The 18,287-nt window shown below is 42.5% G+C and overlaps 1 protein-coding gene across 6 annotated transcripts in view; it reads right to left on the bottom strand.

Moving 5' to 3' along the window:
- ANKS6 (ankyrin repeat and sterile alpha motif domain containing 6) overlaps positions 1-18,287 on the bottom strand; it is a 96,761-nt gene that overhangs the window by 58,656 nt on the left and 19,818 nt on the right. For 5 of the 6 annotated variants that reach the window (XR_003998947.1, XM_030551632.1, XM_030551631.1 and 2 more), the window contains exons 6-11: positions 18,124-18,272; positions 14,417-14,627; positions 13,204-13,250; positions 11,353-11,556; positions 9,911-10,076; positions 4,837-5,009 (exon numbers count right to left, since the gene is read on the bottom strand). Coding sequence is in view for 5 of the 6 variants with exons in the window: in XM_030551632.1 (XP_030407492.1) it covers positions 4,837-5,009; positions 9,911-10,076; positions 11,353-11,556; positions 13,204-13,250; positions 14,417-14,627; positions 18,124-18,272 (950 nt within the window). In the remaining variant the exon portion in view is untranslated. Of the gene's footprint in view, positions 1-1,534; positions 1,706-4,836; positions 5,010-9,910; positions 10,077-11,352; positions 11,557-13,203; positions 13,251-14,416; positions 14,628-18,123; positions 18,273-18,287 lie in introns of those variants that run through there. The other variant, XM_030551635.1, reaches the window with a different exon arrangement.

Here is an 18,287-nt window from a genome sequence, read left to right as displayed (position 1 = left end):
GTGTAACTTCTTCTCTCCCAGTGTACAGTGAGGTTTCAAGAAGAAAACAGGTAAATCAATGTACAGAATTCCATCTCAATCAAAGACCACCGTGGAGACAAACCCAGAATGTGGTTTCACCTTGTCCCTGTGAAAAGTCAAATAACTCTGGTGGCAATGACTCTGGGGTGCATCCTGTGGGCCGGATGGACATCTACGTGGACGTATATGTCCTGTAAGTCAAAAGTCACAAACCAGTCCTTAGCCTTAAGGGATGGAATGATGGATGCTGTCACTCTTGAGAGTAAGTCAGCGTTCACTGCCTCTGTTGGGGCTGGTATTTATGGGGCTTGTGGTAGGGGCTGGGGTACAGATCCCAAGGGATCTTAGCGTGGCCCTTGAGTCCTTAAGTGAATGGCGCACTTCATCAGTGAGGTTGCTGAAGAGCTCCAGAGCCCTATCCCCTCTATATTCTATGGTGGATTGGACCTCTTGGGGATACTAGACACTTCAAGCCCATATAATGGTTATGGCTATGACCACTGATCTGGCAGCTGCACTGGATGCATTCATAGCCACTTGCAATGCTGTTCTAATGAACTTCTGGCCCTCTTTTATAATCTCCTTCAGTTTCTCCCTATACTCCTGTGGGAACTTGGATAGGAAGGAAGTTACTTCCACCCGTGTGAGAAAGTTATACTTTTCAAACAGGGCCTGACAGTTCACCATGTGAAGTTGTAATGAGGTCAAGGAGTATGCCTTGTGTCCAAAGAAGTCCAGTTTCTTAGTGTCCTTGTCCTTCAGAATGCCCTTTCTAGATCTGGACTTCTCTTGCACTGCCAACACCACCAGGGACCCTGGGTATGGATGGGCACAGAAGTATTCTAAGCCCTATTGAGATATTTGATATTCTTTTCCACCTGTTTGGATGTGGCAGAAAGTCTGCCAAAGTTCCTTCACCAGCTTGACTATACCCTTGCTGAGGGAAAGGGTGATATTGGCCAGTGTCATAGAGTTTAAGATGTCAATGAGCTTGTGGGACTTTTCCTGTATAACTGTGGTTTCAATGCCCAGGGTCTCCATGGTCAGGGGATCATGGAATACCCAGAAATCATCAGTCACTGAAACGGACACCAGTGTCACTGCCTTGTCTGACTCCTTGGGTAAGGTTCGGGGTTTCTGTTATCCCTCTGTTGCTGGTTATGGTTGATCCCAGTCTCACTCTAGTGTGGGAGACCTCATTAACAATACCACTAGTGAGTGAGAACTCCTTCATTTTTTTGAAGCGTGGAAAGAGAATCTTCTCCAGGACATGTCTGACAATGGTTCCCAGTAAGACCAAAATGGCATATTATATGGATACTGGTCCGGCTGCAGTTGGCTAGTCTACTGCCATTCACATCTGGCTTGATGCGAAGCCTTAACCTCTAGTCTCCTTCTGGGGTCACTTCCTGATTCCATATTTGATGCTGGCAAAAATGAATATTTTGACAAAGGGAATGAGGAATATAACTCCTCAAACGGTAGTGTTGTGGGAAGTACAGCCCCAGTACCGATGATGTTTGTGCCACTAGGGTCTCAATGTGCAGCAGGCCTCGGGAGGTGATGTTGATTCCTCCAGTGTCATGAATCTTGAGGCTGTGATTGTCTTGGTCACCGGTACCGATGTCATCTTCAGTGTCATCACTCCTGCACAGCACTCATGGTCTAGCCTGCATCCTCGGCCCTGAGGGTGGTAAAATACTTTGAGCAGTTTTGTTTCAGACGCTTCCTTCAGGAAGAACCAGCCTGATGTTTGGAGCAATCTTTATATTACATACTGGCTAGTCTCTGGGATGATAAGGGCTGAAGTGTGGGGAGCTTAGGTGCTGGATCCACTGGTGCCAGTGTTGAGACTGCTGCTATGAAGGTTGGTGGAATTGAGGCCATTGGCAGAGGTAGCCAGTGCCAGTGTTCTCAGCACCTTCTTGGATGTCTTCTTCTCACTACTGGATCCCAGAGCACGGTGCCTGCTTGAGGGGGCACCAGGTGACTTCTTCAGTTCTGGCTTTGCAGTTACTGCCTCTGGATCCAAAGGGACCCTCTTTGTCTCAAGCTATAACTTTTGGAGTAGTTCAATGACTCTTGACTTACGGGTCCTTGAGGGGACAGACAAGCAAATCAAGCATCTGTGCCAAGCTTAAGAGGCATCAAGAGTGTCCATCAGTCTGGGGGATGAGGCCATAGTAGAATGGACAAGGTTTGAATCCAAACAGTTTAGAGACCAGAAGGTAGTTGGCACAAAATGCCTCACCCCACTGGACAAGGGGATAGTTGGATTAATTTAGATTTATTTTTTAATGCCAATAGCAGTCAAGTATAGATAGGGCCCTACCAAATTCACTATTTTGGTAAATTTCATGGTCATAGGATTTTAAAAATAGTAAATTTCATGATTTCATATATTTAAATCTAAAATTTCACTGTTGTAACTGTAGGGGTCCTAACCCAAAATAGGGTTGTGGGACAGTCACAAGGTTATTGTAGAGGGGTCATAGTACTGCCACCCTTACAGCTGGTGGTGGCGCTGCCTTCAGAGCTGGGATACCAGACAGCAGTGGGCTGCTGGCCAGAAGCCCAGCTCTGAAGGCAGCACCATTGCCAGCAGCAGCGCAGAAGTATAGCATGGTATAGTTTTGCCATCCTTACTTCTGTGCTGCTGCCTTCAGAGCTGGGCCACTGGCCAGCAGCAGTCACTCTCCAGCCACCCAGCTGTGAAGGCAGTGGCACAAAAGTGTGACATGGTATGGTATTGCCACCCTTACTTCTTCACTGCTTCTGGTGGGGCACTGCCTTCAGAGCTGGGTGCCTGGCCAGCAGCTGCCATTCTCTCGCCACCCAGATCTGAAGGCAGTGCAGAAGTAATGGTGGCAATATAGCGACTCCCATACAGTAAACATGCAATCCCCTCCTCCCCCCACAACCCCCAGTTTGAGAAATGCTTGTCTCCCCCATGAAAGCAGTATAGGGTAAAAGTACCCAAAAGACCAGATTTCAAGGGGGAGACTAGATTTCACAGTCTGTGACACGTTTTTCACAGCTATGAATTTGGTAGGCCTCTAAGTACAGATTAAGGGGGAGGACAGTGTTCTTCTCATGGTAGATTTGAGAATAAAACAAAGGTGATAAAGCTCTGAACAGGGTAGTGGGTCAGACACTCACAGGATTCCTTGCTTGCTACCAAGAGGGAACTGAGGGAAGGTTGTGGCAGCTCCATCCTTTATGCCCTTGCACAAAAGCACAAGGAGGCACAGGGCGCATGCATGGCCTTAATGGACACTAATATTCAACAGATTTGTGCATGAGCCACATGTGCACCTACACTGGGATCCTCACTCACACACTCTCAGAGAACTATGAGACATATGATTGCCAGACAATGTTACAGATATTATTCCAGTTACACAGATCACAAATGCAGTCCTATTCCTATTACAGCTTTTTTGGCCTTTTTAGCTGAAATTGCATACAATCGTTTATACAATCACAGAAGAAAAATATTAGTGGTTTGGGAGTAGCAGAGGAGAAGTTGAGAAACCTCGCTCTAGATCAATTATAATAATATTAATACAATACTGAATGCTAAAGTAATCCCTGCAAAATGACGAGCATAGTCTCTCTCTCTCTCTCTGCACTAATGGTCTATCAGTCAATTTGTACCCATTCCCCAGTATTTATTGCAAAAAAATATTTTAACTTTTCAATTAGATTCTCAAGCAGGACCACATCAAAAACTTTACCAAAATCTAAGAATATTGGGTCAAATCCTGATCACAGACTTGTGTAAATTAAGAAAAACTGTCTTGAAGTCACTAGGGTAAAATCAATGTGAAACAATTATAACAAGATCACCTGACGTAATAGCGTTTAATTTGAATTCCCTCTTTTCACCAAGGCCCCTGTTCAGTAAGGTAAATCAGCAGAACTACTGATGTGTTTAAATTTTGGTATGTGCTTAAGTAGCTTGCTGAACTGGGGCTCTGACTCGTGATAGTATTGCAAAAGGTCATCAGAATTGTGTGCCACAATTAGCTGTTTATGAACCTTGAGCTTCAGCTGGTCATTTTCCAAGTGCTTACAAATAAATTTCTTCATGAAGCTAAAGCTTAAAGTTATATCACTTTGCTTCCCTAGAAAAATATTTGAGTTATCACCAGCTTTTTTCTCTGGCTCCAGTTCAGGAGAGCACTCACACATGTTCGTAAGTCTCACTGGCTTCAAAATTAAAGTTAAGCATATTCTTAAGTATTTTGCCAAATTGGAGTCTTAATTCTTGGAAAGGGCATATACTTCACTACAGCTGCATATCCCATCTTGTGTTATTGCCTTTGTTACAGAAAAAGGATGTCAACGTTGCTATTTATTTCTTTTTAAATTTCCAGGAAAACAATGCCTCCTAACCCCCTTTCGTGCATATTCAAGTCTGATTGTGAAAACTTTAAAACTTCGTTCCAAAGAATTAGTTGCTCAGCAGAGTCAGATTCAGGTGGCTTTGCATGCTGAGCAGGCCCATGTCAGGCTGACAGGGTTATTTTCAGGAAATCTATTAAAGTCTGGGCTGCGATTATTTATTTAAAATGAACCAAGCAGAAAATAAATAAAAACTTCCCTTTATTTTTGCCTGCCTTTGCACAGATTTGTTACTAAGGGAAAGTTTGGTGGAACTGATATGTTTCTACCAGCGTGCCAGACATTTTAGCCCATTCTATGTTGTGTAATTGTGTTTCCTACCACACATGACTAAGACATGTTTAATTCACTGCTTTGTTAAGTGCTAGCTATTTTAGTAACAGGAAATCTTAAAACTCATATATATACCTTTGCAATATGTCCATTGCCAGCTATCTGAGTATACTGCTGCAATTCGGGAAGAGTGGATGAAACAGCTGTGTGGATTGAGCTATATTGCTGGCTGGGTTTCTGTTCAGGTAAGCCTGCTGCTTTTTTCCTTTGAGCTGCAATTTGAGACAAAACACTATCTGCACTGCCACCTGAGGAGGAACCATAAATTAAAAAAAATAAAAATAAATAAAAGTTAGGTCCAAACAAGAAACATATTAAATAAACTGTTATAATTAAAAAAACAGATTAGTCCCTAAGCCCATCTCCTCTGCCACGCTACACCATCCAAAAAACCTCAGTGCATGGACAAAAATCTCTCCACAGCAGTGCTGGTAGTCCTTGTAGGGGTTACTGTTTCTTCAGGGGGAAGAGTTAGGCTCCCAGGAAGACCTCATGTCTTTCTTGGATTGGCCTGTGGGGGGCAGGAAAGTAGAAGCAAACTAGCAAGAATGGGAAAATCCACTAAATTCCTGGTCTTAGTGCAAGAATTTCCCACTGCTGCTGGGAAGTGGGAGAGAAAGCTGCAGATACTTTGAAGGCAGCATAGACTTGATAAATGAGTACAGATGTTCCTAAATTCTAATCTTGGCTCTGCTACTGATTCACTAAGTGGCCTTGGGCAATTAACTTCAACTTTCTGTCTCAGTTTCCCCATCTGTAAAATGAGGACAATAATATTTACCCACCGTCTCATTTATCTATTAATCTCTGTACAGTGCTTTGAATACAAGAAGCACAATATAAATGGTAAGCATTATTATCTGAAACTGTTCACCTGTCCACCTATTAATCTACTGGTCCCCAAATCCTACAGTAGCCTTTAGCGTATCAGGTGTAGCAGAAGCAAAATACATGGGGAGGCAGTCACCACCTCTGGGAAGTATCAAGACAATGGCAGTAGCCTGTTTTGCCACCAGTGCAAGTGAACAGACACCAGGAGAGGAAAAATACTCGAAAGGCTGACAAATGAGGGAAAAGATAAAGCCAGCAAAGAATATCTAAAGCGCTGGAGACAGAAGGCTGAGAGCTGCTCTCCAGGCTTCCAGGAAAGCAGCAAAGAAAAGACTAAAAGGCTGGATGTGGGGGGTCAGCCTATGTGTATCCTTCCATTACTCTTTGTCTCCAGGTTTCGCTAGCTGTTTTGTAATTCCAGCACAACAGGAGAAGAGGGGGATGCCTGACAAATGAAATTTAACATTTTTCAATTATATTTATCCAAACTCAAACTTTTTTCTTATTATACATTTCACTGAACTCTAAAGAACAACAGGATCCAGGTACTAATTCCAGGTTTATGTACTGCTAACAGAGATGGGTTTGCCCTCTGGACAAAGGGTGTCAAGCATTATAACCATCTTAGAAAATGCTGCCTGTGTTGAGGAGAGCAAGGCTGAAGTGTTTAGTGACGCATTAGTAGTCATGCTGGTCTTACTATTACTTGTAGTACCAAAAGGTCCCACTCAGAACTGGGGCATGCTGGGGTTGTGTTTCCCTCTCCAGTGTCAGGTGTGCCTGCTGCCTCATTTCCCCCACTGGAGACTGTCTTCCTGGACTAATAAGATGATCTTGTTCTCTGGCCCAACAGCCAAAGTAAAAATTCTCTCCTTCCAAACACACAAAAATAGGTGTTTCAGGCTTCGGCAGTCCTTTCCCCCTCGCCGGCTATGTAGTCCTTCACCCCTGACACAGTGGACCTCCTTCTCCCCTTCTATTAAGAGCTGACAATAATCTCCATTGCAGGGATCAGTCAGACTTTGCAATAACTCAGGCTTAACAGTCATTTTTCTCCTCAGTGCAGGAGCTTCCACATGACCTTTCTAGGAGGTATCTTGTGCCCTCCATTTACTACAGTCCTCTACACCATGAGCAGCAATCTGCTCCAAACCCAAGACTGCCCCATTATCATCCTGGGAACATCCCCTACAATGCCTGTCTCTGGCCAGTTCTTGCTCGGGTCTCTTCAGCCAAGCCTCTCACAGGTTTTGTCTCTGTCTCCTTCACAGGGAATCATGTCAACCTTGATATATACACCAGATCCTGGAGAGTTTCCCTAATCGGCTGCTACTCTTCTTGAATCTCTCTCCCTACTGACAGCATGCAGCTCTTAATAGGATGCTTCCTTTCCAGTGGGCTTGCTCACTCTCAGTTAATGCTCCCTGGACTTGAAGTCCCATGATTCAGCAGGAAATTAGGCACTGCTGAGAGATGGGCCTAAATTCTCCTTAAAGGACCAGCTTTCCCTGTAACAGGGTCTTACTGTGTGAGGGGCCCCATGTAGACATAGGGTGAAATTCTGGATCTACGAAAGTGAAAAAATTTTCACTGGTTTTAACAGAACCAGAATTGAACCTGAAGAATTTCTTAATATGAAAAGATGCAAATGAAGTAAGGAGAAAAGAGATGCACATAAGCAAAGTGATTGAGATGATGACAGAAACACGTTGTTAGCTGCAAGTATTTCCTCAAATCCTACTGAGGGGCACTGCCTGCAGGCAGGAAAATCACTCAGATGTTTCTGATGAACCCACCAGGTCTCTGGGCTTCTGAAACACATCCATGTTGTTTCTAACACTCTGCTGCTCCTGGTCTTCTCTTCCCCAAGGTGGGAAACCTTTTATAGGCCAGCCCCTTGGGGATCCTGTTGGTGACCTCCAGGTAGGTATGTTGGGGCCACTTTTGTGTTTGTGAGGAGGTGCATCCTATTAAATCAACTAAGCAAAGATCTACTGGAGTAGGGCTGCTAGACTCCCATCCATACATTAGTTTTCTGACTCAGCAGATTCGGTGGGGAGAGGTAGAGAATAGGGAGAAGCCCATCTAATTCTCAGGTGATAATAAAATACGGGCAGTAGATGCTGCTGTCAGAAGAATTTGGGCAGTGGCAGTAACACTGTAGAGTTACAGAGGATATCCAGTAGGGTTCTTTCTTCCCACGGTTGGGGGTTTACACTGTAAACTCTTTGGAGCAGTGACCATCTTTTAAATTGTGTGCACTACCTAGCTTAATGTGGTCCCAATCCTGATTGGGGCCTCCAGGCAGTACCCTAGTACAAATAATAAAATATATTTGGTAGATGACGGGAAAATTCTAAACAGTCCCAAAACGTCCAGTGATCATCTGCTATTGAATGCAAAAATCATAGCATCCCCCTAGTAAGGCTAGGCTTTACCTGAACCAGCAACAGTTTATGAGGAACTGGGGTGGCCAGTGCTTGACGCAATGGAGAGGGATGATTCAGCCCTTTTCCACCATGAGCTGAAGTGGTTTCTGATCTATGTGTAGAATGAAAGGGGTGTTTCTATCCACCCTGGATCTGAAATCCCTAGCAATTCTGATTAAAGTACATTTATTCCTCTCTTGGTGAAAAACACCTTTTACATTCAAGATGAAAATACATGGAAAAAACTCCCAGTCTACAGCTGCAATAATATAACCCCATTGAACTGGAGAGGAAAATGGCAGACAAAAGGAGTATTAATTTTATGGATTTCAAGAGGAGAAAGTAGCATGGCGATCATCCAGTCTGAACTCCTGCATAACTGTGGCCAAAGAATTTCACCTAGTAATATTTGCTAGTTAATTATCAGAGGGGTAGCCATGTTAGTCTGGATCTGTAAAAGCAGCAAAGAGTCTTGCGGCACCTAATAGACTAGTTAGTCTATAAGATGCTACAGGACTCTTTGCTGCTTTTGCTAGTTAATTAGCTCTTTTTGAATAATCAGTAAAGAATCCTCAGGTGGCTACAGACAGGTTCATGCCCTTGGGAGGACTGACAGGTGCCAGGAACCTCTGTTCTGTGTCAAAAATATTACAAATATATTTCTTTATATTTAGAAAATGGTATAATCTTTAGATTCTTTCCAGTGATGTGTATCAAATACATCTCTCAGTGATATGATCTTTTGTTCTGTGTTTTTGGAACCTGTCACATGTTAAACTACTACAACAGGTTTTGAAGTCAAAATCTTTTCTGGCATGTTAAAATTACCACAATTGCTTTATGAAATATGTATGTACCTCCACAGACTTAACCCATACTTACAAAATAAATATTTTTCAATTTCAGTATCTTACTGTAGGGGACCCCGGAACATATTGTTACGGTCTAGCTAGGGCCTGCGCTTTCTCAAGGAGAGGTTATTAGCGGACAGAAGTTGCTAGCAGCTGCTGCTTCTAACCAGTTAGAACTGCCTTGTGTGGGAAGCCCCGGTGTTTTGGGGAACTGCAGAAAGTCCCTGGCCCGAGGCCAGGAGAGGCGGCCATTGCTGTTGGAAAGTCCTCCATTGCATATGTAGAGGCTGCTTTGCATGATATTAGCATGATGCTATAATTGCTATGGGCTGGAGCTTGCGCGTTGGACTTCGCACCTGACCGAGCTTTTCGGATGTTGGACTCCCCAAGCCAGTGGCAGCAACGCGTGGAGTCCTCATTGCGGGTGTGTCACTTAACCTTCATTAAAGTCAATTAACTCACCTGTGTGTGTGGGCCTCATCCTTGCAGAGCATCCAGGCACGTAACACTTACATTATCCAATGTTATGCGATCATGCTATGAAAGTCTATACCATAATATATGCAAAAATGGGACAAAGCAGACATGCTTAATGAGTTTTATGCCTGGACTGTCTTCTTTTGAATAGGCATGGCATGAATGCTGGTGGTTTAATTTTTATTTATTTTAATTAAAACATCAGAGCTTTTCAACAAGAAAGAAGTGATACATGAAAAAAAAGACTAAAATTCATGAAAGAAATATTAAGGTAGAAACACGTCCTTTAGAAGAGCATACCCAATCCTGCAATCTAAGCTGTACGGATATACCCCAATTAAAGTCACTGAGATTCCTCAGATGCAAGGTTAGCTTCTCTGGTTCCAAATGCATACTGGGCTCTTAGTCCCCTACTGTGACTGTCTGTGGTTCCTGTTCCAACAAAGTTAATGGCAGCTTTGCAAGCACTTGTGTAATTTCTACCTTACCTGTGAATTTAGATTACCTAGCTGAATCTGTCTTAATGATTTTTATATATGAAATTTTAAAAAATATACGCACCTGATCTATTATGGAGTTCTCCACCATGTCTGTTAATTCCAGCGATGTTATTGGATTCACCAGAAGAGTGTGGGGAGTGGTTGAAGTTGCTTGAATTTGAGGGAGAAGCAGGTCTTCTTGCAAATGTTGGCAATTTGATCGGTCTAGTACCTTTGGTAACAGATGTCTAAAAAAGCAAGAAATATATACACCTTTTTTCATTTCTTTCTTCAGGCAGATAAAGCTTTAAACACAATTTTACTTACCATAGACTTTCTCTGAGGATCAGAACAGATCTCAGAAATGAATATGATTATTTTCTTGAACATTACAAAATCCTAATTCAACAAGGAATAAAGGAATAATATAAAAATAGTCCTCTTCCTCTGATTTTTGTCTAAAAATGTCATCAGTATAACATGAGCAATACAAAGTCTCAAGATCGGTACATAAAATCACATGTAAAATTTATCTAATACAATGTTCTGCTCTAGTTTCCCCCATCTTACAAAAACACCCTTCTCACTACCTGCTTCTCTACCATCCCTTTGCCCCTCCACACTAACTAAACTACAACTACTGCTGTGACTTCCTCTCTTCCGACTCCATTCCCAACCCTCTTTAATCCCACATCAGCCTTTTTTCATTCCACAGCAAGTGTTCTCACTAAAGGCTCTAATGATTTTCTGGCCAAATCCTAAAGCCTCAACTCATCCACATCCTCCTTGAACTCTTACATCAACATCCACTCCTTACTCCTTGAAATCTCATCTTCCAGTGGCATTTGCAGTTATGTCCTCTTATGGTGGTTCTCCTACCTGTCTGACTACTCCTTTAGTCTCTGGTTTGGTGGGTCCTTCTCCACTCCTCTAGCCCTTCAGTGAATGCCTCCCGACTCCATACTTGGCCGTCTTCTCCTTTGCTCCATCCACATATTATCCACTCATGCTGCTGTCATCTTTAGGATGACTGACTTATAGGTAACTGATTTGTTTTCTTTCAGTTGTTTTTTCCCCCCCTTTCCTTCTTGAACTCACTTCCAACTCAGAGTACCCCTGCTCTGATACACCCAGCGGGCTTACTTCGAGGACTAAACCACCTCACTTGGAATCTATGATCACCTCAGCAATTTGTGACAAACCCATCTTAGTGCTGGAGCTTATTGTATTCAAGGAAAAGTGTGGCATGCAAGCACTTACTCTACTTACGCTTCTCTTCTTAGGGAAGTATATTCTTCCTGAGTAGCTGAGTTTACAGGGACAAACCATTCTAAAGATATGGTAATTTTAAGAAACTCGCAATGGAAAATACATGATTCTACAAGATGTTCTCACAGCTACATGTTGCAAGAATCCAGAGGACTATCAGTCTGAGGGACAGCTATCAAACCAATGTGTCTTATCAACCAAAATTTCCTGGAGGTAACAATATACAATATTTTGTTTTACAATGCATTCACTTACTATGTCAGAGTTTGCACTGCTGTTAAAATCATGTTTGATCCCGCGCTGTGGCAAGGCAGTCCTCATCTGTTCAGTCTTGCCATCGTTGTTCATTCGTGTTCGGTCAGAATTCCACAGTTCAAAACTTGAAGGAGGTAAGAAAGGAGGAATAACTGCTTTCAGTTTATCACTAGGTAGCCTAGTAAATGGAGCACCACTTCTTAACTGAGAAGAAAAAGAAATTACCTCTTTTTAGAAAGATTTATTTGACTCTATATGCATTTAAAATAGGAAATGAAGCTATGTAGAGAATGGAAGACTTTTAATATACATCGTCAGAATAAAAGGATGGTAGGGGACTAAGGGTATTTTAAACAGACAAAAGAACAATTTAATCAAGACATAAACATCTCTGAAGATATACAATATAGAATAACAAACAGAAGCAATGCAAATGACCATTAAAGCTGTGATCATAAACCCTGTGTATTTAATATACTGAACTTGGCTCCCTTAAATGGTGCACATTGCCTTGTTAAGTATAAATCTATTTAATTCCTTCCTTTGGGCCTAATTCTGGCTCCCAGTGAAGTCAACAGGAGTGTTAATCAGTTACTTCCAAATGATAAACAGGAGCAGTAACAAGATAAAAACTCTGTGGGTTCCCAGACGAGAACCTGGGAAAGAATGAACAATTGCTTACTCTGTCCCTTTGGGTTCTCCTGGAAAAGAATAATAAGAAAAACTGAAGTTCTTTTCTAACCCAGTTCCCTCAGTCAACAACACATTGTCCCTCATATGAAATAAATGATTCTCTAAGATCTAATGAAATCAACATGGGTATTTTGACCTTCTACAATTGCCAAGAAGAGGTTATCAACTGAAGATAATGCAGTCTCTAGGCTATAACAGAATCTGAAGCTGGAGTATAACCAGGGCCACCCAGAGGATTCAGGGGGCCTGGGGCAAAGCGGGGAAGCTGCGGCGCTTTTACTCACCCGGCGGCAGTCCAGGTCTTCAGCAGCATTTCGGCGGCAGGGGGCCCTTCAGTCGCTCCACGTCTTCAGCAGCACTGAAGGGCCCCTCACTGCCGAAGACCTGGAGTGAATGAAGAACCCCTCACCGCTGAAATGCTACCGAAGAGCTGAACTGCTGCCGGGCCAGGGCTCGTGGGCCCCTGCTGGGCCCGGGGCAAATTGCCCCACTTGCCCCACCCCGGGCAGCCCTGAATATAACAAAGGAGAGGAGGAATCTATATTATACCTTCTTTGTAACTTTCTCCAAACAGTGAAGGTTTTGAGATAGGTTAAAAATAGCTGAAAATGCATGATGCCTTGTTCATCGTGAATTTTACTACAGCTTACCTTTTTATCTAACTGAACTTATCCATTCATGTAAATGGTTTTGAAATAAGTTTGAGTTACATCCCCTACATTTCTTTGCCAAGACATCTCTCTTACTACATTCAAATTCTTCCTTAAAACACAATACTTCATGTGGCTTTTCAGCAATAAACCAATTAATCAAGTGATCTCTTTTTAAGTCATTATTGACCATAAGAAGTTCATCCATCAACCAATGGATGGTACTTGCTATAAAAGTCAATATTTACCAAGAGTTACCAATCCATACCATCTGCAATATTGCAGTTATTTCCTGTTCTCACTAAAGAGAAAAAATACAGCAGTTTGGATACAACTGTCCAGTGATCATCAGCAAATGCTATTTCTTTTACTAATGGGGACACTGTATCATTTGTATGAAAATATGAATGAACTGTGCCGCCTGTCTAATTTGGATGGTAAATATGATTGAGTGGGACTTGCATGATGTTCTATTCAGTGTATGCACATTGACAGCACTGTAACATACCATGGTTGTCAATAATTCATCATCCTTTCCTGCTCTTGTGCATATACCTGAAAAACACATAAAGGATATTTAAAAACTACAAATGCTTATTCCCAAGGATAACTTTGATAAATGTATTGTATGCCACAATAGTTTCACTCAGTAAATATAATGGCATAAATTTATCCCTCATGCAACTTCACTGACTTCCCTGGCAACATACCCAAGATGAATTTGGGCCACTGTTGTTTTTTATATTTTACAACATAAACTGCAGGGTTCAAACCCACTAACTGCTTTTTGTTCTATGACTAACAGGGGTTTTAATAGGCCACTTCAGCTTAAATATTCCCTTAGAATATGTGCTAACTACTTATGCTAAACCCAATGGCTCTCAACATTTACAGATGACTGTACCCCTTTCAGGAGTTTGATTTGCCTTGCGTACCACCCCCAAATTTCACCTCACTTAAAAACCAGTTCCTTACAAAATCAGACATAAAAATACAAAAATGTTACAGCACACTATTACTGAAAAATTGCTGACTTTCTCATTTTTACCATATAATTATAAAATAAATCAATTGTAATATAAATATTGTGCTGACATTTCAGTGCATAGTATATAGAGTATATTGTCTGTATGAAATTTTAGTCTGTACTGCCTTCGCTAGTGCTTTTTATGTAGCCTGTTGCAAAACTAGGCAAATATCTAGATGAGTTGATGTACCCCTAAGAAGACCTCTGTGTGCCCCCAGAGATACATGTACCCCTGGCTCAGAACCACTCTGCTAAGTTATCTGTTTGTTCTTGTAGTTAGTTGTGATACTCTTAGTACCTTTCCCAGACCTGAAGAAGAGCTCTGTGTAGCTCAAAAGCTTGTCTCTCTCACCAATGGAAGTTGGTCCAATAAAAAATATTACCTCACCCATCTTCTTTCTCTAATATGAATCTACTGCCCATTTCAAGGGTATTTTCTAGCACACAATAATGGCATACATGATATTAAGCAGCTTCCTTCCGGGGTGATGCTAAATTTATTGTTCAGCAGCAATCACTAACCAAAAAAAGTACAAGTCTGATAAAATAACTCTCTGTGCAGTCTCTTTCCATATACTGCATACTTATTACATGTTTTCCTCTGTAGCAAATGCATTACATTAAATATGGTATCACATAAGCTACCAGATGATAAAACACTTCCCATAGATCACACAAGCGGTTCTGACTTTACCACTAGCTTTGATATTTGTGGTCCAAGCTGTTGCAGCATCACAATTTCCAGAGTTGTTCACATCAGGCTGTGAAGTGGCTTTTATTGTGGAATTCAGAGATGATTCGGGCTCATCAGTAAAAGGCACAGACTGACTGGTGGAAAATCCATGACGTAATGTTTGGGTCAACTTCAGCTTGCGGAATCTATTGGACATCCTGTTCCACCATGACTAGGGGGATGAGAAGACAGGACAACTTTGTTCTAACATATAAATAAAAGAAAAGTTACATTAATTCAGTTTCGCACAAAGCTATAATTCTGGCAAGGAGTTTTAGTGATATACTACAAGAGTTGACAGAGCAGTTTACCAAGGTCACCCGACACCCTAGACCAGGGGTTCCCAAATTGTAGTATGCATACCCTTGGGGATATGCAAGACATCGCTGGAGGGTATACAGGAGAAATTGTGTAATGCAGGATTTTATCTGTTATTTTATTTATTGCCCTGCCCTCATTCACGTACTTTGGGTGGGAAGTTTTAAAACTACAGTGCTAAGTATTTAATCTTCCAATCAACTCTCAACTTCATACTCTAACGTCATGCTCTCCAGTATCAGGATCCAGCACATCTTACTGTCATAATATCAGTACGTGTGTAAAGTTATTCTATTTTAACAATACACAGACTGCTGTGAAGGTTTTGCATTATAGCACAAGGCTGATGAAACTAGGCTGCGTATTGCCCATTTAAAAAAAAAAAAGGACTGCTTGAGCAAAGGAACTTATTATGGTAGACAGGGTCATCTCTAAGGGAGTGCAGGACTGGAGGTGGAAGTCACGGATTCGCTTCTTCGGGGACTGACCTCGCCGGCCTATTGCACCGGCTCACAGGACCTCCCAAAGCTTAAGGGCTTGGAGCAGTCGCCCCAATTCGCCCTACTCAAGGGACGGCTCTGATTATATTTTAATACTTTTCCTACCAACATCCATATACTTTTATTGGTGCTTGCAAAAGGATTGAAAGGATGGAGCTTCCAGGCAAACCCTACAGGGTTTTTTGTAGTAAGGTGGGGACCTAATGAACAGGATACGACAGTTCAGAGACACTGGGGAAGCGGCAATGCCTAGTTTTCTTACTACTGTGGATCCTGTAGATGTGGGCAGTTTTAGCCTGGTCACTGTTAACAAGGACAACAAGAGGAGGTACTGAGTCACAGTACATCACTTGATGGCAAGTGAATAATTTTATGTTCATAAGGTACATTACACAGCAACATAATGAGCAATATTGTGCAGGTATTAACATCTTCCAAAGGCCTTGCCTACATGGGATAACTGAACAATTTGGAATTAAATTGGTCGGATGACTCCTCTGTGAGTATCTACAGTGTACCATGTCCATATTAGCCAGGCTGTTTCAGGTACAGCTTTGACTCACATCAACACTATCACTATAGTACACCAGTGCAGTCCATCTGCCCTCTGTCTACCTTCTCTGCAGTTCCAGTATAGCTACCTGAAGTTCTCAAAACCCAGAAGAGAAGTGAAACGCCCATAATTCTCTGGGGATAAATCTCGTTAATCCCCTGATGCCAGCACCATTTCCTGTCCTTTTTCTCAAAAATGGAAGCCAGGATGAAAGCTCTGTTCTCATTCCTTGCTCAGCAAGGTCCCTGAAAGTGAGTGGCAAGATGGCAGTGGTGGTTGTTCTGAGAGTAACTTGGCAAGAAAGAGACAAGACCAGCAATTCAGAGCATTCATGTAACAGCAGGTACGCCGTGGTGGTTGGGGTATGAGGAGATGGCCTTATATGCTATTTGCAAATCTTCTGTAGATCACATGCCACTTCTGGGTTTGGCACACAGCCACAGGCTGGTGGGGCAGAATTGTACTTAAAACCTGGGCTAAACTGCAGCAGCTATATAACTTCAGGATAAAGTGTCTGCTCTGTAGTGCAGTACTACAGTACCAGGTCACTAGTATGAGAGCTCCCCTTATTCTGCAAAAAAAAACGGGAATTGCTCTGTGAAAGACAGCTATTCTGGATAATTACCAATCAACTGAGTCTCTTTTGGGGGATGAAATATGCAATGAGTGCCGTAGTGGTGAAGGTATGGCAGGACAATAGTACATTACAGCAGCATGTGATCCAGACGGCCACTGCACCAGATATTGATGTAGTTAAATAATTGTGCTTCCCAAATTTTGCAGGAGCCATTTGATGGAATCCATATTTCACCAGCCTACAAAACTTAGCCTTTGTCAATACATTTTACAATAGAAAGCTGCATATCTGATGCAGAAGACCCTTCACCCTGAGGTTCCTCCTTTTACCAACCCAGCTTAGCTGCCTCCTCTGCAACCATATTGGGATCCTGGGTCCCACTCAAAGAGCTCCTAGTTATACTCTTCATCTTCGAGTGTCTACTCTGATCCCTGCATGGAATTCAAACATGAGTGCACAGACTCCTTTATATAACAGAGCTGAGATCTCCGCTCTTGATGGAGCTGCAGCTACCACCTGCTTTCCTCTCCCTGCCCCCTCAGAGCCTAGCAGGGCGCCTGGAGGAAACAAAGAGAGGGAGCAGCTAGAAGCTGAGGGTCTGTAAGGAATGCAGTGTTCAGCCCTATCCTGCTGCTGGAGGAGTGGAGCTGGTAGCAATACTCCTCCTACAGCAGCTTCAGCTGTCTGGCACATGGACAACTTGTCTCTAAAACTAACTTTAGTGCTATAGTGCCAGCCCAGCTCCTCTAACAGCTCCCACCAGCTGGTGACTTACCTGCAGTTCCAGGCAGAGGGAATACAGCACTACCTGGGAGGATAGGAATCACAACTCTAACCCCTGGAACTGTTATGGGGGGAGGACAGTATGCGGCTATCTGAATGCTCCCATCACCTTACCCTTGATGCAGCAGGTGAGACCACAGAAAGAGGATGAAATGTAGATCTGACACCACTCTCAGAGAGGAACTCCACTAACGTTCCCCTTTTTTCAGGGCAGGGACTCCTTTTCTCACAAGCCCTGAGCTTTGGAGCCAAATAGCTGGCCCAGCACTGACACTTAGAGCAGTTCCCTCTATTGCAGAGCATGGAGCAGTGATCTGCTGCTCCCTACTGTTACACCTCTGCCCTGTCCCAGCCTCCTCCTCTGGCAGAGAAGGGATGGGCAGAGCTGGAGCTGCAAACTCTGCAACGAAGGGAACTGATTTTACTGTCAACATAAGAGCAGCCCACACCCCCCTCTTCCGCTCACAATACTAATTAAACTCCATATCCCATTCACTTTGAATGCTGTGGAAAAATTCTAACTTGGTTGTAGATGTAACCTAACCAATTTTAGGCCAATATAAAGTTTTCCAGAATGAGAACTAAAATCAGGATTAAAATGGAAACTCAGTTATAACCTTAACTATACAGTGACTTTTCCCACTCTGGAATAAGTTTCTTTGTAAGGGTGCTTATATCAACTGTCCTCTAAAATTAAAGAAACAGTTCCATCCTATCTCATTACCACCACTCCAGCAGCCAAAACGTCTACCACAGTCCACATCTTAGAAAATCAAAGAGGACTTATGCATACTTGGCTTGGAGAAAGTAAATATGTTAGTTATGTCCTAGGTCTAAAACACTTCAGTGTGGTGACTTTCCACACTTCAGACCTTAGAGTAAATTGTACGTTATTTATGCAGAAATCATTGAGAGAGTACATATGAAATTTGTTTACCTTTAATCCTCCCTTGTCATCTGGCAACATCGGGGTATTTAAAGATTGCCTACTTCTAGAACAGGGCAAAGATGATTTGTTGTTCTGCTTACCCTTGTCTTTGTCTACTTGCATGCAGGCTGATGCTAGCTGACGTACCAGTTCTGTGTCTGGAGAAAACAAAA

Source organism: Gopherus evgoodei, chromosome 2 (assembly GCF_007399415.2).
Source record: "Gopherus evgoodei ecotype Sinaloan lineage chromosome 2, rGopEvg1_v1.p, whole genome shotgun sequence".
In the NCBI taxonomy this organism is placed as follows: Eukaryota; Metazoa; Chordata; order Testudines; family Testudinidae; genus Gopherus; species Gopherus evgoodei.
Note: the sequence above shows the minus strand (reverse complement) of the source record. Positions and strands in the feature narration are given on the sequence as shown.